Source organism: Haematobia irritans, chromosome 1, assembly GCF_050003625.1.
Source record: "Haematobia irritans isolate KBUSLIRL chromosome 1, ASM5000362v1, whole genome shotgun sequence".
Classification (NCBI taxonomy): Eukaryota; Metazoa; Arthropoda; class Insecta; order Diptera; family Muscidae; genus Haematobia; species Haematobia irritans.
Genome location: NC_134397.1, coordinates 209,689,591 through 209,712,644, shown reverse-complemented (window position 1 = coordinate 209,712,644; position 23,054 = coordinate 209,689,591). Strand labels below are relative to the sequence as shown.

The 23,054-nt window shown below is 34.2% G+C and overlaps 2 protein-coding genes across 2 annotated transcripts in view; both read right to left on the bottom strand.

Annotated features, from left to right (window-relative positions):
• The window catches only part of Pde6 (phosphodiesterase 6), a 474,642-nt gene that overhangs the window by 191,474 nt on the left and 260,114 nt on the right, over window positions 1-23,054 (bottom strand). The window lies entirely within an intron of this gene.
• Window positions 12,226-16,044, bottom strand: LOC142234640 (uncharacterized). The gene has a single exon (XM_075305807.1). It carries the CDS (start codon window positions 16,042-16,044, stop codon window positions 12,226-12,228), a length of 3,819 nt encoding a protein of 1,272 aa, XP_075161922.1.

The following is a 23,054-nucleotide window of genomic DNA, read 5'->3' as shown; positions in this document are numbered from 1 at the left end:
ATACATTTTTTCAGTTTTCTCAGAATGCTTGAATAAAACGATATTTCGCAATTTACTTAAGTTAAGAGTCCCCAATTTCCTGCATAGGGTTATTCACCCTGCACTGAAAAAAATATTGTCGTGAGGTCAAAGATTGCATGTCTTTAAAATACAAATGCAAATTTTGCTTAGCATAGAAGACGCATTTCTCTAATATAAAGTTTTTTTCCTTGTCCAAAAGTCGATAAACTTTTCAATGAAGTCGTATTGTCCTTATAATTAAGTGATTTGACTTACAAATGGGTTTCATAATATGAAAGAAAAAATTTTTGAGCTAAGGTCAACTTGACTTTAATAATTCAGAAAAATTCTTTAAAATTAATGAAATTGTCTTTAAATTTGTTGCCTTTTTGTATCTTGACTACAAAGCAAAAAATCGTTCAAATATAAGACACATTTTCCAATACTTTATTTTAAAGACGTTTTTTGCTTGAAACATAGCATAATTTCTATGGAAGTCGAATCTTAATTTGGAAAATAAAGTCGTCGTTAACCCGTTTTTAAAGGACTTTGATAGCATATGAAGAAAACAAGCAGCAAAAACGAAAAATTAAAATTTGCTTCCTAGAGTCAAGTACACAAAACCTAAATTTAAAAGAGAATTGTGTCTTAAAAGTATCCTTATTAGTATTCTCCGCTTCTTTGGCTCGGAATCAATACCGAAATTGTTAAAGTAAAGATAAAATCTTTGGAACCGGGCATGCTTTTTTTCAGTGTGTGTATTTATTTCAATGCTTGTATTTCTCAATATACAATAGGGGAAAAGGATTAATTCTACTTCGCCATAGTTGTTTGGTGTCAGAGTGGCAATTTTTTATTAACTCCATGCTTCGACCGAGCACCAAAAAGTTTTTCAGCGGTGGATTATACCACCTCATTGATGCTGGTGACATTTCTGAGGGTTTCAAAACTTCTCTAAGTGGTTTCACTGCAATGTGGAACGCCGTTCGGACTCGGCTATAAAAAGGAGGTCCCTTGTCATTGAGCTTAACATGGAATCGGGCAGCACTCGGTGATAAGAGAGAAGTTCACCAATGTGGTATCACAATGGACTGAATAGTCTAAGTGAGCCTGATACGTCGGGCTGCCACCTAACCTAACCTAACTCCATCCGTCTGTGGAACTCACTTATAATATTCAATGTATAAGTGACGCAGTTGCTTTTAAGAAAAATTTTATCTCGTTTTTTAGTAATAATTAAATGTTATTCTTTATTCTCTCTTCTTATTCTATATTGTTTACTATCAAGATTCAGGATTTAAAATCTTAAAATAATCTTTTTTTTCGATTTTATGCAATATGTATTAAATTTGCTTCTCAATAATTGACAATACAGAATATAAGTCTATCTTACTCTCTTCTGACTCTTTTACAAATATGCACTAACTTACTATAATCCTATTTGACAATAATGTTGCAGAATATAGAAACTAATATAACAACTAAGTTTATTCTTGCAGTAGATCAACATTTGTGACATGAAATTATTATGAAAATCTCTTTCATTAATTTTTCATACGAAGATATTTTCTCGTCATGTACTCCATAACTGTTGAATAATCGTTGAGACATTATAGCATCAAGTGAATGCAATTAAAACACAAACTCTCACCCGCACACACACACACACATAAGTACACAATACCATGTCATTTCCCCTTTGGCTCCATAAACTCGTACTATGACCAAGGCATTTAGAGTGCAAAACCCTACTAAGTTAGTTAGATAGAAAAGAGAGAGTATGAGAGGGAGAGAGGGAGATGAATAAATTGTTGTTGTTATTCATTTCACAGGAAGTTGATACGATAGAAGGACGGTCGGCATGGCCAACATTAGATAATGTTCGAAACGATAGCTAGAAGCAAAAACATATCGTTGTGCAAAAATGAACAGGAATAATAATGTGATATGCTGAGAAATAATTATCCTAATGAGTACATGTCTTTGCTTGTTTAGTGTATTGTGCTCAATGAATGAACAACAAAGAGACCGCAGGAGACAGCGAACAAGAGCATTGAAAATAAAAACAACAACAACAACAACAACAACAATAACTAAATGAACGAATACCAACTGGCGTCTATGACAACCAAGTAATTCTAAAACAGACTATGAATAAGGATGTTTCGTTCGTTCATTTCGTTTGTTGTTATTATTCGAATGAGGGCCAGAGAGAATATTCAGAATATAGAAACGGAAATGAATATTTGTGGATATGAATGTAATTATAAGGCATAATGTCTATTAGGTTAACTCACTTAGGGATTTATTCGAATTTCTAAGTGCAGACAAAATCGTTTAAATTCAAGTGGGTGTTTGAAACAGAGAACAAGAGATTGTTGGAAAAATCAATGAAAATTTAATCTTCATAATTATCGTAGGAACTTTTCCATTAACACTCCATTGTAAATTACAATCTTCTCTCTATTGTGGTGAAAATTCAATACCAATTGATATTAAAATTCAAGCACACATGCCTGCATAGGATTCTAAGTGAAAAACCCACAAAGAAATATAAGCTTTAATACACTGAAAAAAACTATCACAAAATTTGAAATGTGTTTTAAGATCATAGAGAAAATAATACACAAAAATAACTTATTAAACAAACCTTTTACGTAAAGAGTGTAATAAATATGTAAGTAGTTTGTAAATATTTCACAAGCCATTGGCTTTGCCAATGACACTCTGTAATGGTGATTAATGAAGTCCAAAAGAAAATATTGCCTTGCCTTTGGCGTAACTCTGCTTGCTTCTAATGTCTTAAATTGTGTTGGTATTTTCTCTTGAACAAAAAGCTCTTTAACTATGCTCCCAATTAACATTTCAAGCACTCAATTTTGTATATTGCCACTGTGATTTTGATGTTAATTGTATTCATTTTTCTATATCCTTTCAAATTTTCGTTTAAATATTTGCTTTTGGGGCCAATGACACGAAGCCCTTGTTCCTTGCTAATGCGTGTAATTGTATGAGTGTGATAGAGAGTATGAGGGTAGAGGGTAATTACTCTGTCCAATTTGGTTGTGCGTAATGACAAAGTGGAGGTGATAATGAAATTCAATTGACATAGAAGCACTCGACGAGATACACAGAAAAAAATTTCACGAATTAATCCAATTAAAATTTTAATTGAGTTTTGTTTGTTATTGTTGGCTTCTCTTCAATCGTTATTGTTGTTTTTTTTTTGTTTTTTGATCTCAGCTTAAAGCCATGCATTGACTAAACTACAAGTGTAGCTTAACCAACAGAGGAAAAATATTCAATTAAAAATTTAATTGAATCAACAAATTGAAATAAAAATCAATCACAAAAATTATAAGTATCAATTAATTTTTTAATTGGATCAATTAATTTTTAATAGTATCAATTAATTTTTAATTGGATCAATTAATTTTTAATTGACCTTCAATTAATTTTTTAATTGATACTATCATTTCTGTGATTGAAGACATTTCAATTAGAAAATTAATTGGATCAATTAATTTCGTGATTGAATCAGACATTTTTTTGTGTGTAGGTAATGCAATGAATTGGTCTGTGATGGTATTCAAAAAATGGAAAATAATATTATATTTGTATTAATAAACTTCTATGGTAATTATTCTATTATCGAAAAAAAAATGTCTTAATTGCAAAATGAATACATTGGTCTAAAACCTACGGGCTGATTTTAATAAACTTTATATTAAGAAAAAATAAATTCAAACTGAAAGCAGGAAGTTTATCGCTCGTACACTGAAAAAGAGCATGTCCTATTCCGGAGATTTTGTCCTTACACTAATGATTTTGGTATTGATTCTGAGACAAAGAAGCGAAGAATTGAGAAATAATTTTCTTTCTAATTTGAGTTTTGGATACACAGAAAAATATATCACCAAAATATTTCCATTTAAAAAGTTAATTGAAGCTGAAAACTATCTCAATTAAAACAAGTAAGTAAAGTATAAAGTCGGGCGGGGATGACTATATTATACCCTTCACCACTTTGTAGACCAACATTTGTGTTATCATCTCAACTCCTTCATGAAGGTTTATATTCCCATATACAAATATTTATATCTGAACCGGTTTAGAGACAATTTTTTGTACTTCTACAAAATTTCTAGAAATAAAATTTAAATCGGCTTATGCCCTGGGATGAATCACAATGTTACTAAAAAACAAGTAAGGAAAGTCTAAAGTCGGGCGGGGCCGACTATGTTATACCCTGCACCACTTTGTAGATCTAAATTTTCGATACCATATCACATCCGTCAAATGTGTTGGGTGCTATATATAAAGGTTTGTCCCAAATACATACATTTAAATATCACTCGATTTGGATAGAATTTGATAGACTTTTACAAAATCTATAGACTCAAAATTTAAGTTGGCTAATGCACTAGGGTGGAACACAATTTTAGTCAAAAATATGGGAAACATTTAAATCTGAAGCAATTTTAAGGAAACTTCGCAAAATTTTTTTTTTCGATTTATCGCTCGATATATATATATATATATATATATATATATATATATATATATATATATATATATATATATATATATATATATATATATATATATATATATATATATATATATATATATATATATATATATATATATATATATATATATATATATATATATATATATATATATATATATATATATATATATATATATATATATATATATATATATATATATATATATATATATATATATATATATATATATATATATATATATATATATATATATATATATATATATATATATATATATATATTAGAAGTTTATGGAAATTAGAGTCATTTTTACAACTTTTCGATTAAGCAGTGGCGATTTAACAAGGAAAATGTTGGTATTTTGACCATTTTTGTCGAAATCAGAAAAACATATATATGGAAGCTATATCTAAATCTGAACCGATTTCAATCAACTTTGGCACACATGACTATACTACCAATTGTACTACTTGTGCAAAATTTCAAGCTAATCGGGATAAAACTCTGGCTTCTGGGTCCATATAAGTACATATCGGGCGAAAGATATATATGGAAGCTATATCTAAATCTGAATCGACTTCAACCAAATTTGGCACGCATAACTACAATGCTAAATCTACTCCCTGTGCAAAACTTCAACCAAATTGGGCCAAAACTCTGGCTTTTAGGACCATATTAGTCCATATCGGGCGAAAGATATATAAGGGAGCTATATCTAAATCTGAACCGATTTCAATCAAATTTTGCACACTTGACTATACTACTAATTGTACTCCTAGTGCAAAATTTCAACCAACTTCGGCAAAAAATCTGGCTCTCCTTCTGGGTGTTACAAACATATGCACTAACTTATAATACCCTGTTCCACAGTGTGGCGCAGGGTATAAATATGGGAAACATTTAAATCTGAACCAATTTTGAGGCAACTTCGCATAAGTGTATTTATGATTTATTGGTCGATAAATGTGTATTAGAGTGATAGGAAAATTTGAAACATTTTTACAAGTTTTCGACTTAGCAGTGGCAATTTTATAAGGAAAATGTGGGTATTTTGGCCATTTTGGCCTAAATCAGAAAAACAGATATATATATATATGGGAGCTATATCTAAATCTGAACCGATTTCTTCCAAAATCAACAGGGTTCTATTCTGAACATGTGCCAAATCTGAAGGCGATTGGACTTAAATTGCGACCTAGACTTTGATCACAAAAATGTGTTCACAGACAGACGGACGGACGGACGGACAGACGGCCAGACGGACATGGTTATATCGACTCAGGGACCCACCCTGAGCATTATTGCCAAAGACACCATGTGTCTATCTCGTCTCCTTCTGGGTGTTACAAACATATGCACTAACTTATAATACCCTGTTCCACAGTGTGGCGCAGGGTATAAATATGGGAAACATTTAAATCTGAACCAATTTTGAGGCAACTTCGCATAAGTGTATTTATGATTTATTGGTCGATAAATGTGTATTAGAGTGATAGGAAAATTTGAAACATTTTTACAAGTTTTCGACTTAGCAGTGGCAATTTTATAAGGAAAATGTGGGTATTTTGGCCATTTTGGCCTAAATCAGAAAAACAGATATATGGAAGCTATATCGAAATCTGAACCGATTTCAATAAAATTACACATGCATAGTTACTATGTTAATTCTACTCCCTCTGCAAAATTTCACGTAAATCAGAGTAAAACTGTTGCCTCTGTGGTCATATTAGTCCAAATCGGGCGAATGATATATATGGGTCCTATATCTAAATCTGAACCGATTTCAATAAAATTCACCACACTTGACTACACTACTAATTGTATTCCTAGTGCAATATTTCAAGCAAATTAGGGTAAAACTCTGGCTTCTGGGGCCATATAAGTCCATATCGGGCGAAAGATATATATGGGAGCTATATCTAAGTCTGAACCGATTTCAACTAAATTTGGCACAATTAACGATACTATTAAACGTACTCCTTGCGCAAAATTTGAAGCAAATCAGGACATAACTCTGGCTTTTGAGGCCATATAAGTTTAAATCGGACGAAAGATATATATGGGAGCTATATCTAAGTCTGAACCGATTCCAACTAAATTTGGCACAATTAACGATACTACTAAACGTAATCCTTGTGCAAAATTTGAAGCAAATCAGGACAAAACTCTGGCTTTTGTGGCCATATAAGTCCAAATCGGACGAAAGATACATATGGGAGCTATATCTAAATCGGAACTGATTTTAATCAAATTTAGCACACTTAACTATACTATTAAACGAACTCCTTGTGCAAAATTTGAAATCAGGAAAAAAACTCTGGCTTTTGTGGCCATATAAGTGCAAATCGGACGAAAGAGCTATATCTAAATCTGAACCGATTTGGATGATATTTTGCATATTTTACGAGAGCCGCAAACCCTTTGGCTGTACGAAATTTTAAGAAAATAAGTTGATAAATACGTCAATTATGACCAGATCGATGATAAATATATATGGCAGCTATATCTAAATCTGAACCGATTTTTTTTTCAAAATCAATAGCGATTGTCTTTGAGCCAAATTAAAACTCTGTGCCAAATTTTAGGACGATCGGACTTAAACTGTGACCTGTACTTTGCACACAAAATAACATATACAGACAGACGGACAGATAGACAGACAGACAGACATCGCTAAATCGACTCAGAATTTAATTCTAAGACGATCGGTATACTAAACGATGGGTCTCAGACTTTTCCTTCTTGGCGTTACATACAAATGCACAAACGTATTATACCCTGTACCACAGTAGTGGTGAAGTATATAAAAATTAATTGATACAATTAATCAATTAAAAAATTATTTGAAATTAAAAAAAAAATAATTATTTTTTAATCAAATATTTTTTCATATCCAATTAAAACTGTGATTGATACCATCATTTTCGTGATTGAAGACATTTCAATTAAAAAATTAATTGTATCAACAATTTCGTGGCTTAATCATACATTTTTTTGTGTATAGGAAACAGATTTGAATTTATCCGTTTTTTCAGCTTTTTTATACTCACCACCATAGAATGGTGACGGGGGTATAATAAGTTTGTCATTCCGTTTGTAACACATCGAAATATCGAATTCCGACTATATAAAGTATATATATTCTAGATCAGGGAGAAATTCTAAGACGATAAAACGATGTCCGTCTGTCTGTCTGTTGTAATCACGCTACAGTCTTCAATAATGAAGCAATCATGCTGAAATTTTGCACAAACTCGTCTTTTGTCTGTAGACAGGTTAAGTTCGAAGATGGGCTATATCGGTCAAGGTTTTGATATAGTCCCCATATAAACCGACCTCCCGTTTTGGGGTCTTGGGCTTATAGAAATCGTAGTTTTTATCCAATTTGCCTGAAATTTTAAATCTAGAGGTATTTTATGACCATAAAGAGGTGTGCCAAAAATGGTGAGTATCGGTCCATGTTTTGGTATAGCCCCCATATAGACCGATCTCCCGATTTTACTTCTTAGGCTTATAGAAACTGTAGTTTTTATCCAATTTGTCTGAAATTTGAAATCTACAGGTACTTTAGGACCATAAAGAGGTGTACCAAAATTGGTGAGTACCGGTCCATGTTTTGGTATAGCCCCCATACAGACCGATCTCCCGATTTACTTCGTGGGCTTATAGAAACCGTAGTTTTTATCCAATTTGCCTGAAATTGGAAATCTAGAGGTATTTTCGGGTCATAAAGAGGTGTGCCGAAAACGGTGAGTATCGGTCCGTATTTTAGTATAGCCCCCATAAGAACGATTTCCCGATTTAACTCCTTACCGTAATTTTTATCCGATTTGCCTGAAATTGTAAATATTCTGGTATTTAAGGCTCACAAAAACGTGTATCGAATTAAGTTTTTATCGGTCCATTTGGTAATGCCTACATATAGACCGATTTCACTTCTTGAGAGTATAGAAGGCGCACTGATCATGAAAATTGCTTGAAACTCAATGTAAAATTTCCAGATATTATTTCTATTTCTATTTAAGATTTCAAATCAAGACGTTATTTTATAATTTTCTTGCACACTTAAATACAAGAGATGTTAATGATTTCTCTAAAACTCAAACAAAAATGATTCTTATAAATCCAGAATCTGATATAGTCTTCATAGGTAAAATCTTTAAATTTATCTTCGTGAAGTGTTCTGGTTGAACTGATCTGCTTGATCTGTCCTCAAACCCTCTGAAATTTCAAAGGAAACCCTAACATTTGATTCATGGTGGTGGGTGTTTAAGATTCGGCCCGGCCGAACTTACTGCTGTATATACTTGTTTCTTTACGTGCTATCAAAGCCCTTTCAAAAACGTGTTAACGAAAAATTAAACATCCAAATTTAGCATCATCTTTAAAATAATGTCTTTAAAGACATATCCTATTTTTGAGCGTTTTTTTAATGTAATGATACTTATTTTTAGATCAAATCACTTAACTATAAGGATACAATAATTTCATTGAAGAGTTTATCGACTTTTGGACAATTGTCCATTTGTGAGAGGTGTCCAGGTTTCAGAGTTTCCAAGTTTGAATATTTTTTGTCTTGGCCCACTGTGTATCGCCTTTATTTAATTTGTCGTCTTTCATGTGACGTCGCTTGATATAATTTTTGCCTTTGAATAGTATGTTGTACTTCTTTGTTGTTGGGTCCTTCCAAATAACTTCAAAGTACTATAGAGAAATGAAAGGGGAGGGAGATGAGGAAATTTAACATTTCTGGAGACATACAACGAAGTAATGTTTTTTTGTTTGATGTTTAGGCGTCAAAACAATTTTCTTTAGCTCCCACTCATTTGTTGAGGTTTCCACGAAATCAGTCAACCAATCAATCAATCGATCAAAACTTAATTGATGTGACTTCATCGCCAGCTCAAACCCTCCATTTTGTACAAAGGCTAATTTAAATTTTTTTTTTATACTCTACTGGAGAAAAAAAGTTAAGTTCCATTTGAGAGTTTTTTTTTGCCGGAGAGAGTATACTAAATATCCATACCATTATGAATTATGAATTTTAAAATTCAAGAACTTTGACTAATTTCAATCTCCAAATGACACTAATATGAAACTTTTTCAACAATACAATTCAATATCCAAATGATACTAATACGAAACTGTTTCAACAAGTTATGGATACTTTTTTAATTGGAATTATATATAAGATTCACAGAACGCCTGCTGTAAAGATACGAATTTGGATATAGCGTAAATTTCCACGAAAATTCACAATCTATGAATTATACAAAAATAGAAAATAAAAATATTTTAAAAATCTTGGTGAGCTTGGGGAAGACAATTGAGGAGATTCCCCCTTCTAGCAACGATTTTTATACCCACAATGAGTTTACCATTCCGTTAGTAAAACATTGGACTCTCGACCACAAAGACACATTTCTCTGACACAAAAGTATTTTTCATTAAACGAAAGTCCAGAAACTTTTCAATGAAGGCGTTCTGTCCTTAGAGTTAGGAAGTACGACTTTAAAATGGGTACATATACAGGAAAAAAAATCCATTGAACTGAGGTCAATTCGTCCTAAGAAAAACTTTATGAATATTATTGAGATAATTCTTAAAATCGACGATTTTTTGTTTATTGACCATCAAACTAAAACCTTTTCAAAAATAAGAGATTTTAATCCAGTTAATCTTTAAACTAAATATACAAAATTCTCTAAATAATTATTAGCCTATATTTGAAGCTTTTTATACCCTCCACCATAGGATGTACCCCCCCCCCCCCCCTATATTAACTTTGTCATTACGTTTGTAACACATCGAAATATTGCTCAAAGACCCCATTAAGTATATATTCTGGGTCGTGGTGAAATTCTGAGTCGATCTAATCATGTCCGTCCATCCGTCTGTTGAAATCACGCTTACTTCCGAACGAAACAATCTATCGACTTGAAACTTGGCACAAGTAGTTGTTATTGATGTAGGTCAGATGGTGTTGCAGATGGGCCATATCGGACCACTTTTACGTTTAGCCCCCGTATAAACCGGCGCTCAGATTTGGCTTACGAAGTCTCTTGCAGGAGCAAATTTCATCCGATCCGGTTGAAATTTGGTACATGGTATTACTAGATGGTCTCTAACAAACATGCAAAAATTGGTCCATATCGGTCTATTAATATATTTAGCCCCCATATAAACCGATCCCCCGATTTAGCTTGCGGAGCTTCTAAGAGAAGCAAATTTCATCCGATCCGGCTGAAATTTGGTACATGGTGTAAGTATATGGTAGGTTAAAGTGGCAGCCCGATTAATTTTAAGGCTCACTTAGACTATTCAGTCCATTGTGATAAAGATATGGTATCTAACAACCATGCGAAAATTGGTCCACATCGGTCCATAATTATATATAGCCCCCATATAAACCGATCCCTAGAATTGGCTTGCAGAGCTTCTAAGAGAAGCAAATTTCATCCCATCCGGCTGAAATTTGGTACATGGTGTCAGTATATGGTCTCTAACAATCATGCGAAAATTGGTCCACATCGGTCTATAATTATATATAGCCCCCATATAAACCGGTCCCCCGATTTGGCTTGCGGAGCTTCTAAGAGAAGCAAATTTCATCCGATCCAGGAGAAATTTGGTACATGGTGTTAGTATATGGTCTCTAACAACCATGCAAAAATTGGTCCACATCGGTCCATAATTATATATAGTCCCATAATTATATATAGCCCCCATATAAACCGATCCCCAGATTTGACCTCCGGAGCCTCATGAATAAATTCACCCGATCCGGTTGAAATTTGGTACGTGGTGTTAGTATATGGTCTCTAACAACCATGCAAAAATTGTTTCATACCGGATTTGACCTCCGGAGCTCTTGTAGGAGCAAAATTCATCCAATCCTGTTGAAATTTGGTACGTGGTGAAATATGGTACATTGCGCTAGTATATGGCCGCTAACAGCCATTCCAAAATTGGTCCATATCGGTCTATAATTATATATAGCCGATACCCAAAGATAATCTACCAATATTTTATCTCTATAGAAAATTTTGTCAAAATTTTATTTCTACAGAAAATTTTGTCAAAATTTTATTTCTATAGAAAATTTTGTCAAAATTTTTTTACTATACGAAATTTTGTCGAGATTTTTTTCTATTGAAAATTTTTTCAAAATTTTATTTCTATTGAAAATTTTGTCAAAATTTTATTGCTATAGTAAATGTTGTCAAAATTTTATTTCTATAGAAATTTTTGTCAAAATTTTATTTTATTCGTTTTGTTTTGTTATTGTTGGTGTTTAAATCTGCAAGCCTTTTTGCAGACTTCTCCCAAAATTTTCCAAATAAAAAATTGTACAAAAATATTTTCGAATCAATTGGTTTATTCAAAGGTTCTTACGCAACTAACTAGAAAGAATGCAGTAATACTTCATGCAAAGCGGCAAGGGCAAAAAGACAAAAAAAAGTAGAAAAACATTTTGAAACAGTTATGAGTGAAGTTGGTATACAAAAGTCAACGAATATTTGCATATTAGATGTGTTATTGTAATTCTATAGCCAGTAATGAGAGTTGTGTTAACGATAGGAAATGATGAGAGCAATAGGAAGTACTGTATGCAATATTTTTTGGTTTGATTGCCAACAGCGACTATGACTGCACCGTACATCCTCCCCCCGTTGGAAGATTCAGTCTTTCAACTCTCTCTTTCAATAGGTAAAACTGCCAATTTTGTTACAGCTCGTTTACATTCACCAGTGCTGGTTTTTATTACTGCGACTCTTGCTGTACCATCTTTTCCATGAATTAGTTCTGAAACTCGGCCAAGTTGCCACTTTAGTGGTGGTAAGTTTTCATCTTTTATTAGAACCATATCTCCTTGAGTTAAATTAGTAGTAGTTGCTCGCCATTTAGATCTCTCTTGTAACAGAGAAAGATACGAAGAGTGCCACTTCTTCCAAAAGGTTTGTTGCATGAATGAAACTTTTTGCCACCTGTTCAATATGTTTATATTTAAATCGGTTAAATCAGGTTCAGCGAAAGCTACAAGTGGTCCGCCGACTAAAAAATGCGCTGGTGTCAAAACTTCGACGTCATTAGGATTCTCTGACAATGGACATAAAGGTCTGGAATTAAGAATTGCTGATATCTGGTATACTAAAGTCCTCATCTCATCAAATGTTAATATCGATATTCCAGCAACTCGATAGAAATGGTACTTTACAGTTTTGACCGCCGCTTCCCAGAGGCCCCCAAAGTGCGGCGATCTCGGCGGGATAAATTTCCATTCAATTCCATCGTCTATGCATTGTCGGTTTATCATATCAATATTTGACTGGTCAAAAAATAATCCTTTTAGTTCTGCGAGCTCATTTTTTGCCCCCACAAAGTTGGTCGCATTGTCGGACCAAATACTTCTAGGCTTTCCCCGTAAAGAAATAAACCTTTTCAGGGCCATTAAAAACGCAGGAGTTGACAAATCTTGGACAAGCTCCATATGACAATCTTTTGTTGAAAAACAGATAAAAATACATATGTAGGTCTTTACTGGGGGCCTATTTCGAACATCGGTTTTATAAAATAATGGACCGCAAAAATCGATTCCCGTTGTGTGAAATGGCTTACTGGCTCGTACTCGATCTTGCGGCAAATTACCCATAATATGTTCGGAAAGTTTGGGTTTTAGACGAAAGCATCTGACACATTTGGAGATTACAGAACTTACTATTTTTCGTCCGCCTAGTGGCCAATATTGTTGTCTTATAGCTGCGAGGAGACACTGTGGTCCAGCATGCAAACACTTCTCATGAAAATATAAAATCATTGATTTAGTTATTGGGTGATTTTTAGGTAAAATTATCGGATGCCTGGCATCAAAATCAAGAAAAGAATTTTCCAGTCGACCACCGACACGAATCAAGCCGAACGAGTCCAATATTGGCGCAAGTGAAAATAGTTTACTTGATGGTAGTACATTCGAATTTGATAAAAGCGATTTGTATTCATTAGCAAAATAAATACGTTGAATATTTCTTATTAGAAGATGGGTGCCCATTTTTATGTCGTCTATTGTTGAATTATCATAGTTTGTTTTATTTTTGGATGACCCTTTGTTGATGAAACGATACACATAACTGAATATTCTTTGCATCTTTGAAAATGAATTGTAAAATTTACAATTTAGTGACAAATCAACAATTGATGATGTGGCCAATACGATGCGGCGACGCTCTGGCAATTCCGAAATAAAATTTAATTGATGGGGCCAATTAGATGGGCTTTTACGTAAAAAATCTGGTCCATATTTCCATAAATTTGATTTTAAAAGTTCTTCGGGACTGGCTCCCCTTGACAAAATGTCCGATGGATTTAGGGCAGTTGGTACATAGTGCCATCTCATTGATTCTGTTATGCTTTGTATTCGACTTACCCGATTCGAAACAAATACGTTAAAGTTTGATGGGTGTTCGCGTAGCCAAGACAACGTAACCATTGAATCCGACCAGCAATGATATTCGATGTTAGTTGGTAGTGTTTTTGAAATGCTCTCCAATAAATCTGCTAACAGCGCAGCTGCCGACAACTCCAACTTTGGCACGGTGAGCACTTTAAGTGGCGCAACTCGGGATTTAGAACACAACAAGTGGGTGGTAATTTCTCCTTCGCACTCTGCTCTCACGTAAACACAAGCCCCGTATGGTGAGAGACTGACATCACAAAAAGCATGGATTTGCACAGATGAATTCAGTGCTGAAACGAATCGAGGGAACATAAATTTATGAAGAAGGGAAAATTGAGATAAAATATGTAACCATGATGAATGAAGCTCTTGTGGCAAGCTCTCATCCCAATTTAAATCATGTTTCCATAATGTTTGCATGATGATTTTGGCTTTCGTGATTACAGGTCCAATAAGACCCAAGGGGTCATAAATTCTGGCAATCGATGATAAAATTGTTCGTTTTGTCACCGTTTTAGCTTCTGTCATCGGAGTGAATGAAAAGATAAAATTGTCACTTTTTGGATCCCACATCAGACCTAACGTTTTAGTTATGTCAGTACCATCATGAAATTTTAGGAACTGCTCGCAATCGGATGACGGGATTTCTTTCAATACTGTTGGGTCGTTTGAACACCACTTCCGAATTTTAAAATTTCCCTTTGCTAGTAATTCCGTCACTTGCTTTCGAATTTCATTCACTCCTTTTATTGAGCTGCCACCAGAAATTAGGTCGTCAACATAAAAATCTCTTCTTATTATTTGAGATCCTAATGGATGCGATTTTTCTTCATCAAACGAAAGTTGATGCATGGCCCGAATAGCCAAAAATGCCGCAGGCTTTGTCCCATAAGTGACCGTGTCTAATTTATAAATCTTAATATCGTCGGCCGGATCACTTCTCCACAAAATACATTGTAAATAATTATCCGGATCGCTCATTCGTACGCATCGGTACATTTTTGAAATGTCTCCACTCAGAGCTATTTTGAATAACCGAAAACGCAGCAATGTGTGGAATAATTTTTGTTGAATGGTGGGACCTACAAAGAGCACGTCATTTAATGATACTCCTGTTGTTGTCTTTGCAGACCCATCAAACACAACTCGCAGCTTTGTTGTTGTACTGTGCTCTTTTAAAACACAGTGGTGAGGCAGAAAATAAACCAGAGAATTTTTAGGTAGTGTTGGAACTTGGGACATATGTTTTAAAGCAGAATACTCATTCATGAATTGAACATATTGTTTTTTCAATTCTGGTTGCCTGTTTAATTTCTTCTCCAGTCCTCTAAAACGCTGCAAAGCATGTTCATATGATTTTCCAAGATCACAAAGATTTTCTCTTTTTGGCAATCGTACAGAATATTCTCCCGTATGTAAGCGAACAGTAGTTTGCTGAAAATAGTTTTCACAAAAGGCATCTTCTTGACTTATAAGGGGAATATCTTCGAAATTATTTTCTACATTCCAGAAACTTTTTAGTACTTTTTCCAAACATTCATTATTGTCGCATTTAGAAACAACAGCTAGGGATGAATATTTAGACGAATTTGTAACTCCGCCTGAAACAACCCATCCAAAATGTGTTTTTTGCAGCACCGGCAAACTGTTGCCCAATCGAATTTGTCCAACACACATTAATTCAAAAAATAGGCCTGCTCCAATAAGTATATCCATACGGCCTCGTTGCCAAAAGTTAGGATCGGCAAGCTTTACGTTTTGGGGAATTTTCCAACTACTTACGTTTAAATTTAAATTGGGTTGGTAATCAGTTATGGTAGGTACGACAACTGCTGTGAAAGAAGTTGAATAATCCCCGTGGCAAGACTTGATGGATAGATTTACCGATTTGTCTGCCACGAAACTTCCGTCCCCAATACCAGAGATGGTGACTGTAGATTTATTTACCTTTAGCTGTAGCATATTTGCAGATCGATATGTAATAAAATTCAGCTGTGATGCAGAATCTAAAATTGCGCGAAAAGGCATCATAGTTCCATATCGATTCTTTACCATAATGATTGCTGTGGCCAATAATATACTCGTACTTGATAGCGTGTCTGAGGGAGCGGAGCATGAAGACGATGATGACACAAGCGCAGATTGCGGTGATGGCGATGTAATTTCATCTGCTGAAGAAAAGACTGTATATGGCATAGGAGAATTAGTAGCATTTTCAATATGCAAGAGAGAGTGATGTTTTGATGAACAATGTTGGCATGGTCGTGATTTACATTTCTTCGTCATGTGGCCTTTTTTTAAACAATTTAAACAGAGATGCAGCCTTTTGGCCTCCTTGAATCGTGCCAGCGGCTGAAGTTTTTCGAAGCTTGGACAATTAGTGATAAAATGACCTTGAATGTCACACAATGCGCAATTTGTTGGGGATGTTGAAGTGACAAGCGCATTACGACCAGAAGAATTAAATTTTTTGCTCACCTGTTGTTTGGAATTTTGTATACACATGGAGCTCTCTAAATTTTCTAGCATTCTACACCTCCGTTCCAAAAATGAAGCCATTGAACACCATTTTGGTAAAGTGTTTACCGGTAAGTCTTCTTCCCATTTTGCTTGAGAATTAGCATCCAACTTCGAAGTAACCAGATATATCAAAAAGCCGTCGGCAAGCTCCTCCGGTTTACATAACGTTTGTAAAGCTCTCATATGAGAATTCAGCTTATCGCTCAACTGACGAAGACCTGCGGCTGATCCCTTATCAACCACCTTTAGACCAAAAATCTCCCTAATATGCATCTGGAAATTTAATAATTTATTATCAAATCTGGTTTTAAGAAGTTCAAGAGCCTTGTCGTAGTTCTCTTCTGTAAGGTCCAGAGATGAAATTGTGTCTAAAGCGGGACCGCACACACTTACGCGAAGATGCTGAAATTTTTCGATTTTACTCAAATCGCCATCATTATCAATTACCGTCTTAAACATGGCAAAAAATCCTGGCCAATCTGTATAAGACCCATTAAATTGTGGAATTTTGAGTTCTGGCAAACGAAGTTTGCGTTGAGAGAAACCTTCCTCCATCGAAAATTGACGAACTGTTGACGAAAGTTGAGGATTCCTTTTATTAGCCATGCACCTTGATAAATTTGCCTTAACCTCGAAAAATTGTGTAAGAAATATAAAGCCAATATCATCATCAAAGGCACTACTTTCAGATGCAATAAGAGCTGCTTGTGCACTCTCGAAAGTGGCATGCAGGCCCTCTACATAATCTAGGCGTACAGAAATGTCCGTGGCATCCATTACTGCCAAACGTTCATTGGTTAGCGAGAGTTTTAACATAGTTAATTGCTTTTGAAGAGCCTCCACTTTTCTCTTGAATTTGGATACCTCAGATTCCCTTTCAGTTTGTGATGAGTTGTCGCCTTCAGGCATTTTAGCTGATTTTACAACAATTCTTGTGGCCACGAAATATGATCAAAATGTAATTTTTGCACAAACGAAATTGTTATAGTTTTTGGGAAAAAATGACGTTTTAATATCCGAATTGATATTAAATAGAAGACTGTGATGCTTTGTGATCACGTCGGGGTCACCAATGTTTAAATCTGCAAGCCTTTTTGCAGACTTCTCCCAAAATTCCAAAATAATTCCAAATAAAAAATTGTACAAAAATATTTTCGAATCAATTGGTTTATTCAAAGGTTCTTACGCAACTAACTAGAAAGAATGCAGTAATACTTCATGCAAAGCGGCAAGGGCAAAAAGACAAAAAAAAGTAGAAAAACATTTTGAAACAGTTATGAGTGAAGTTGGTATACAAAAGTCAACGAATATTTGCATATTAGATGTGTTATTGTAATTCTATAGCCAGTAATGAGAGTTGTGTTAACGATAGGAAATGATGAGAGCAATAGGAAGTACTGTATGCAATATTTTTTGGTTTGATTGCCAACAGCGACTATGACTGCACCGTACAGTTGGTTTATTTTTCAATCATTATTGTTGGTTTTGGTTTCAGCTTAAAACCATGCATTGACTAAACTACAAGTGTAGCTTAACCAACAGAGGAAAAGAATTATGGACGACAGTCTTTAGTACAAGTTTCTATGCAATCCATGGTGGAGGGTACATAATAGAGGTGTGCGCGTGACACGAAATTTTCGTGACACGCGTGATTCACGCGTGAGTCACGTGATTCGTGAATGAAATTTTGACCAAATCACGTGAATGTGCGTGAATGGGACTGAACAAAAATGTGTCGTGCGTGATCGTGCGTGAACATCAAATTCTGTTCGTGAATGTGCGTGAGTAAATTTTTTTCAAAATCACGCTCACGACAAAATTCACGTTCAGGAAAAAATTCACATTCACGAACAATTCACGCTCACGACAAAATTCACGCTCACGAAGAAATTCACGTTCACGAAGAAATTCACATTCACGAAAACTTCACACTCACATTCACGTTCACGAAAAAATTCACGTTCACGAAAAATTCACGCTCACGAGAAAATTCACGCTCACGAAGAAACTCACATTCACGAAAAATTCACGCTCACGATGAAATTCACGTTCTTCTTGTGCAAAATGTTAAGCAAAGTGGGGTAAAACTCTGGCTTCTGGGGCCATATAAGTTCATATCGGGCGAAAGCTATATATGGGAGCTATATCTAAATCTGAACCGATTTCAACCAAATTTGGCACGCATAGTTACAATGCTAATTCTACTCCCTATGCAAAATTTCAACTAAATCGGAGCAAAAAATTGGCCTCTGTGGGAAAATAAGTGTAAATCGGGCGAAAGCTATATATGGGAGCTATATCTAAATCTGAACCGATTTGGCTGATATTTGGCAAGTTTTTCGAGACTCATAAAATATTCGGATGTACGGAATTTGAGGAAGATCGGTTGATATACAAGCCAATTATGACCAGATGGGTGAAAAATATATATGGCAGCTATATCTAAATCTGAACCGATTTTTTCCAAAATCAATAGGGATCGTCTTTGAGCCGAAACAGGACCCTATACCAAATTTTAGGACAATCGGACTAAAACTGCGAGCTGTACTTTGCACACAAAAATACACCAACAGACAGACAGACGGACAGACAGACAGACATCGCTAAATCGACTCAGAATTTAATTCTAAGACGATCGGTATACTAAACGATGGGTCTCAGACTTTTCCTTCTTGGCGTTACATACAAATACACAAACTTATTATACCCTGTACCACAGTAGTGGTGAAGGGTATAATAATGATTGAACATTTTTACATTTTTAAATTGAAAACATACTTCCAAATAAAAAATTAATAATATTCGGAAATAATTGGTTTCATTGGTTCATTAAATTTTGGCTTAGATGTAAAAAAAATAATTCTATATAGTATAATTATAATATATGTAATTATAATATAATAAAAAATAAAATAAGTAAACAATAACACTATAAATCATTGATTGCCTCAATTAAAAATTAATTAAGTTTTTCGGCCAAAATCAATCCAAATTTTAATTGAATTTATATTTTGATTTGATTAAAATGTTAATTGTATCTGTTAACTTTTTAATTGAGTACGTTTTCAACTTCAGATTTTTATTAGAAATATTTTGGTGAATTTGTGTGGGTGGCTCATTTGTATCACGAGCGAGAGTGAGTAAGTTTTTAAGTTCGTACTCATTCGTGAATTACATTTTTTCGTTTGTTTTGTAAGTATAATAGTCGTGAACGTGCGTGAGTTGCATTTTACATCGTGAGCGTGCGTGAATAGTTTTTTTATGAATCGTGAGTGTGTGGAAGTACGTTTCATTGTTCGTGAACGTGCGTGAGTAGTTTTTTTTCGAATCGTGAGTGTGCGTGAATAAGTTTGTTGTTCGTGAACGTGCGTGAGTTGATATATCCCGTCGTGAGCGTGCGGTAGTCACTATTCTGCAATCGTGAGTGTTTATCTTTGCAGGATTTTGGTTCGTGAACGTGAGTGAGCGTGAATCAATAAAAACCTTCGTGCGTGAATGTTACGAATTCATTCGTGAGCGTGCGTGAGTGTGAGCAATTCCAAAACGGGCGTGCGTGATCGTGCGTGAATGTTACGAATTCATTCGTGAGCGTGCGTGAGTGTGAGCAATTCAAAAACGGGCGTGCGTGATCGTGCGTGAATGTTACGAATTCATTCGTGAGCGTGCGTGAGTGTGAGCAATTCTAAAACAGGCGTGCGTGATCGTGCGTGAATGACATTTTGAATTTGTGAGCGTGCGTGAGCGTGCGTGAAAACTCCCTCACGCGCACACCTCTAGTACATAAGATTCGGTCTGGTCGAGCTTACGGCCGTATATATTTGTTATATTTAATTTAAAGATTAAATGTCTCAGTTAATTTAAAGATTATCCCCATATACAAAAACGATAGAGAAAGCTTATTGACATATTTCTTTAAATTAAAAATATAGTTTTCTGTACCTTAAGAAAAATTTGTCTTACTTCAAAGATTCGTGTCTTAAAGTTAAAGAAGAAAATATAAAAAATAAAATTTCATTATTTTAAATAAAATTGTCCTTAATATTGTGTAAATTACATGTCCTAATTAGGTCCATATTTTTAGCAGAGTACCAGAAATATTGATTTTAGATTAAATAAAGTATATATCGATGAACTCAGAATCACATCCTTCATCGATCTAGCCATTGGTGTGCAAAAAAGACATGGACAGACGCCATGTCTTTTTTGTTCGTCGGATTTCGGTTGTAACTATTTTGTTGTGACACAAGCACGATTGCTATTTAACTTGAAAAAAGGGGTCAAATTTACTTATAGACTCTATATACATATATGTATCGCCCGATTTCGACAAACGGGGCCATATTTCGCTTGTTTACTAACCGATTGTCTTCAAATTCAGCACATAGTAGTTCTTTATAGTACCTTTTAAATGTGCAAAAAAGCATCAAAATCAGTTCATATTAATCTATAGCTCCCTCATACAGATACATCGCCCGATTTTACGAAATTTGCCCATAATTCCCATTTTTGTTAACTGATTATTCAAAGTGCGCACAGAATAATAATATGTAACACCTGTTAGATTTGAAAAATAGGTGGCATAACTATCGGTACAGATTTATATTAAGCTACCTCACTAGAAAAATATTGTCGTGAGGCCAATGATTTCGTGTTCTTAAAATACGAATTTTGCTTAGCATAGAAGACGCATTTCTCTGATACACAGTTTTTTTCCTTGTCCAAAAGTCGATAAACTTTTCAATGAAGAGGTTTTGTCCTTATAATTAAGCGATTCGACTGGGCATCTTAACGTGAAAGAAAATTTTGTTTGACTAAGGTCAACTTGGCTTTAATTAACCAGAAAAAATTTTTCAGAATTAATGAAATTGTTTACAATTTTGTTGCCGTTATGCATTTTAACTACAAAGACAAAAATCTTGCAAAATAGGGCATGTTTTTCAATACTTTATTTTAAGGGCGATTTTTACTTGAAGTCAAGTCTGAATTTGAAAATTTAAGTCGTTAACACTTTTTTAGAGGAAAAAAGTAAAAAAAAACAAGTGAGTAAAGTAGAAAGTCGGACGGGCGCTACATATATATGTGAGCAATATCTAAATCTGAATCGATTTCGATGATATTTTGCAGGTTTGGTTGATACCACAGAAGGTGACTGTGTGCTAAATTTGAGTAAGATCGGTTAATAAATAAGGCTATAGCCCAATTTGCGAATATCGGGCGATACATATATATGTGAGCTATAGCTAGATCGATTTCGTTGATTTTTTGCACATTAATTAGTACACTGGTAGAAAAAGTTTCGTTAATACGATGAATTTCTACGTTGTATTAACGAATTTCTTCATTAAAAGTCAGCCAACGTAGCATTTCGTTATAACAACGTAATTTTACGTTATATTTACGAAACCATTTATGGAATACATTTCGTAGTATTAACGAATAATTACGTTGCTGTTACGTAGCCTTTTCGTTGTATTAACGAATATTATTCGTTGTATGAATGAAATTTATTCATTGTATGGATGCAGCTTATACGTTGTATGAATGAAAATCATTGATTGTATGAACCCAGTTTTTTCATTGTATGAATGAAAGGCGAACGTTGTATAAATGAACACAAACGTTATATTAATGAAACCCAACCAATTAGTGCATTTGAGTGTAGTCATTGGTAGTGTATTATTTGTTGTTAAGATCTTTGAAATATGGTTTATATACAGTAGGAAATAATATTTACTGATAAATTCAGTAATTTAATAAACATATATTGTGACTTTCACTTAAGAAAAAAAGCCTCTTATTTCTAAGATCAAAAAATGATAATCGTATCGCCGTGTCCATTTATCCAATTTTTTTGCAACCAAGGTTCATTACGGTAATTGTTCCGCCTTCTTCATCTGAAAGTTCACTTCCCCGTGGCATTTTCACTAAAGATTAAAAATGTACACTAATTTTTTTGTGAATATACAAAAAACACCAATTTTACTCACTTCACCCATCTATGTTTAATATTCACATCGAAACTGTAAGAGCCTGTGCACTCTTCAGCGAAAAGAACGTAAATGTTGTTAATGTTTGCCCATCAGACAAGTTTTCTGTTGAACTTTTTACCGTTTGTTTTTCAAGACGCACACGCAACCATGTGCTTATTGCCATGCTTAGATGTGTATGTATAAATAACATATACTCTACAGACGTATTAGAGTGAGTATAGAGAGACGTTTTATAGAGAAAGAGTAAGGAGAGGCAGATATACTCAAACTCCCATTCGTATTATTAATGAACGTATTTCTTTAATATGACGAAATATAACAATTTAAAATTTATTTTTTAACGATCCATATCATTATATTAACGATCGCTTTCGTTTTATAAATGAAATTTTCAATTCCAGTTTCGGAGTATATAAGACGACTGTTTTATGGGGTAAAAGTTTCCAAAAGTTACCCTCTATGTGAAAATGATTATAATAATTTCATCTTGGAAAACATTTTTATACTAATTCTTGAAAAAATTACAAAGTTAATATTCGTAATATTAACGAAACG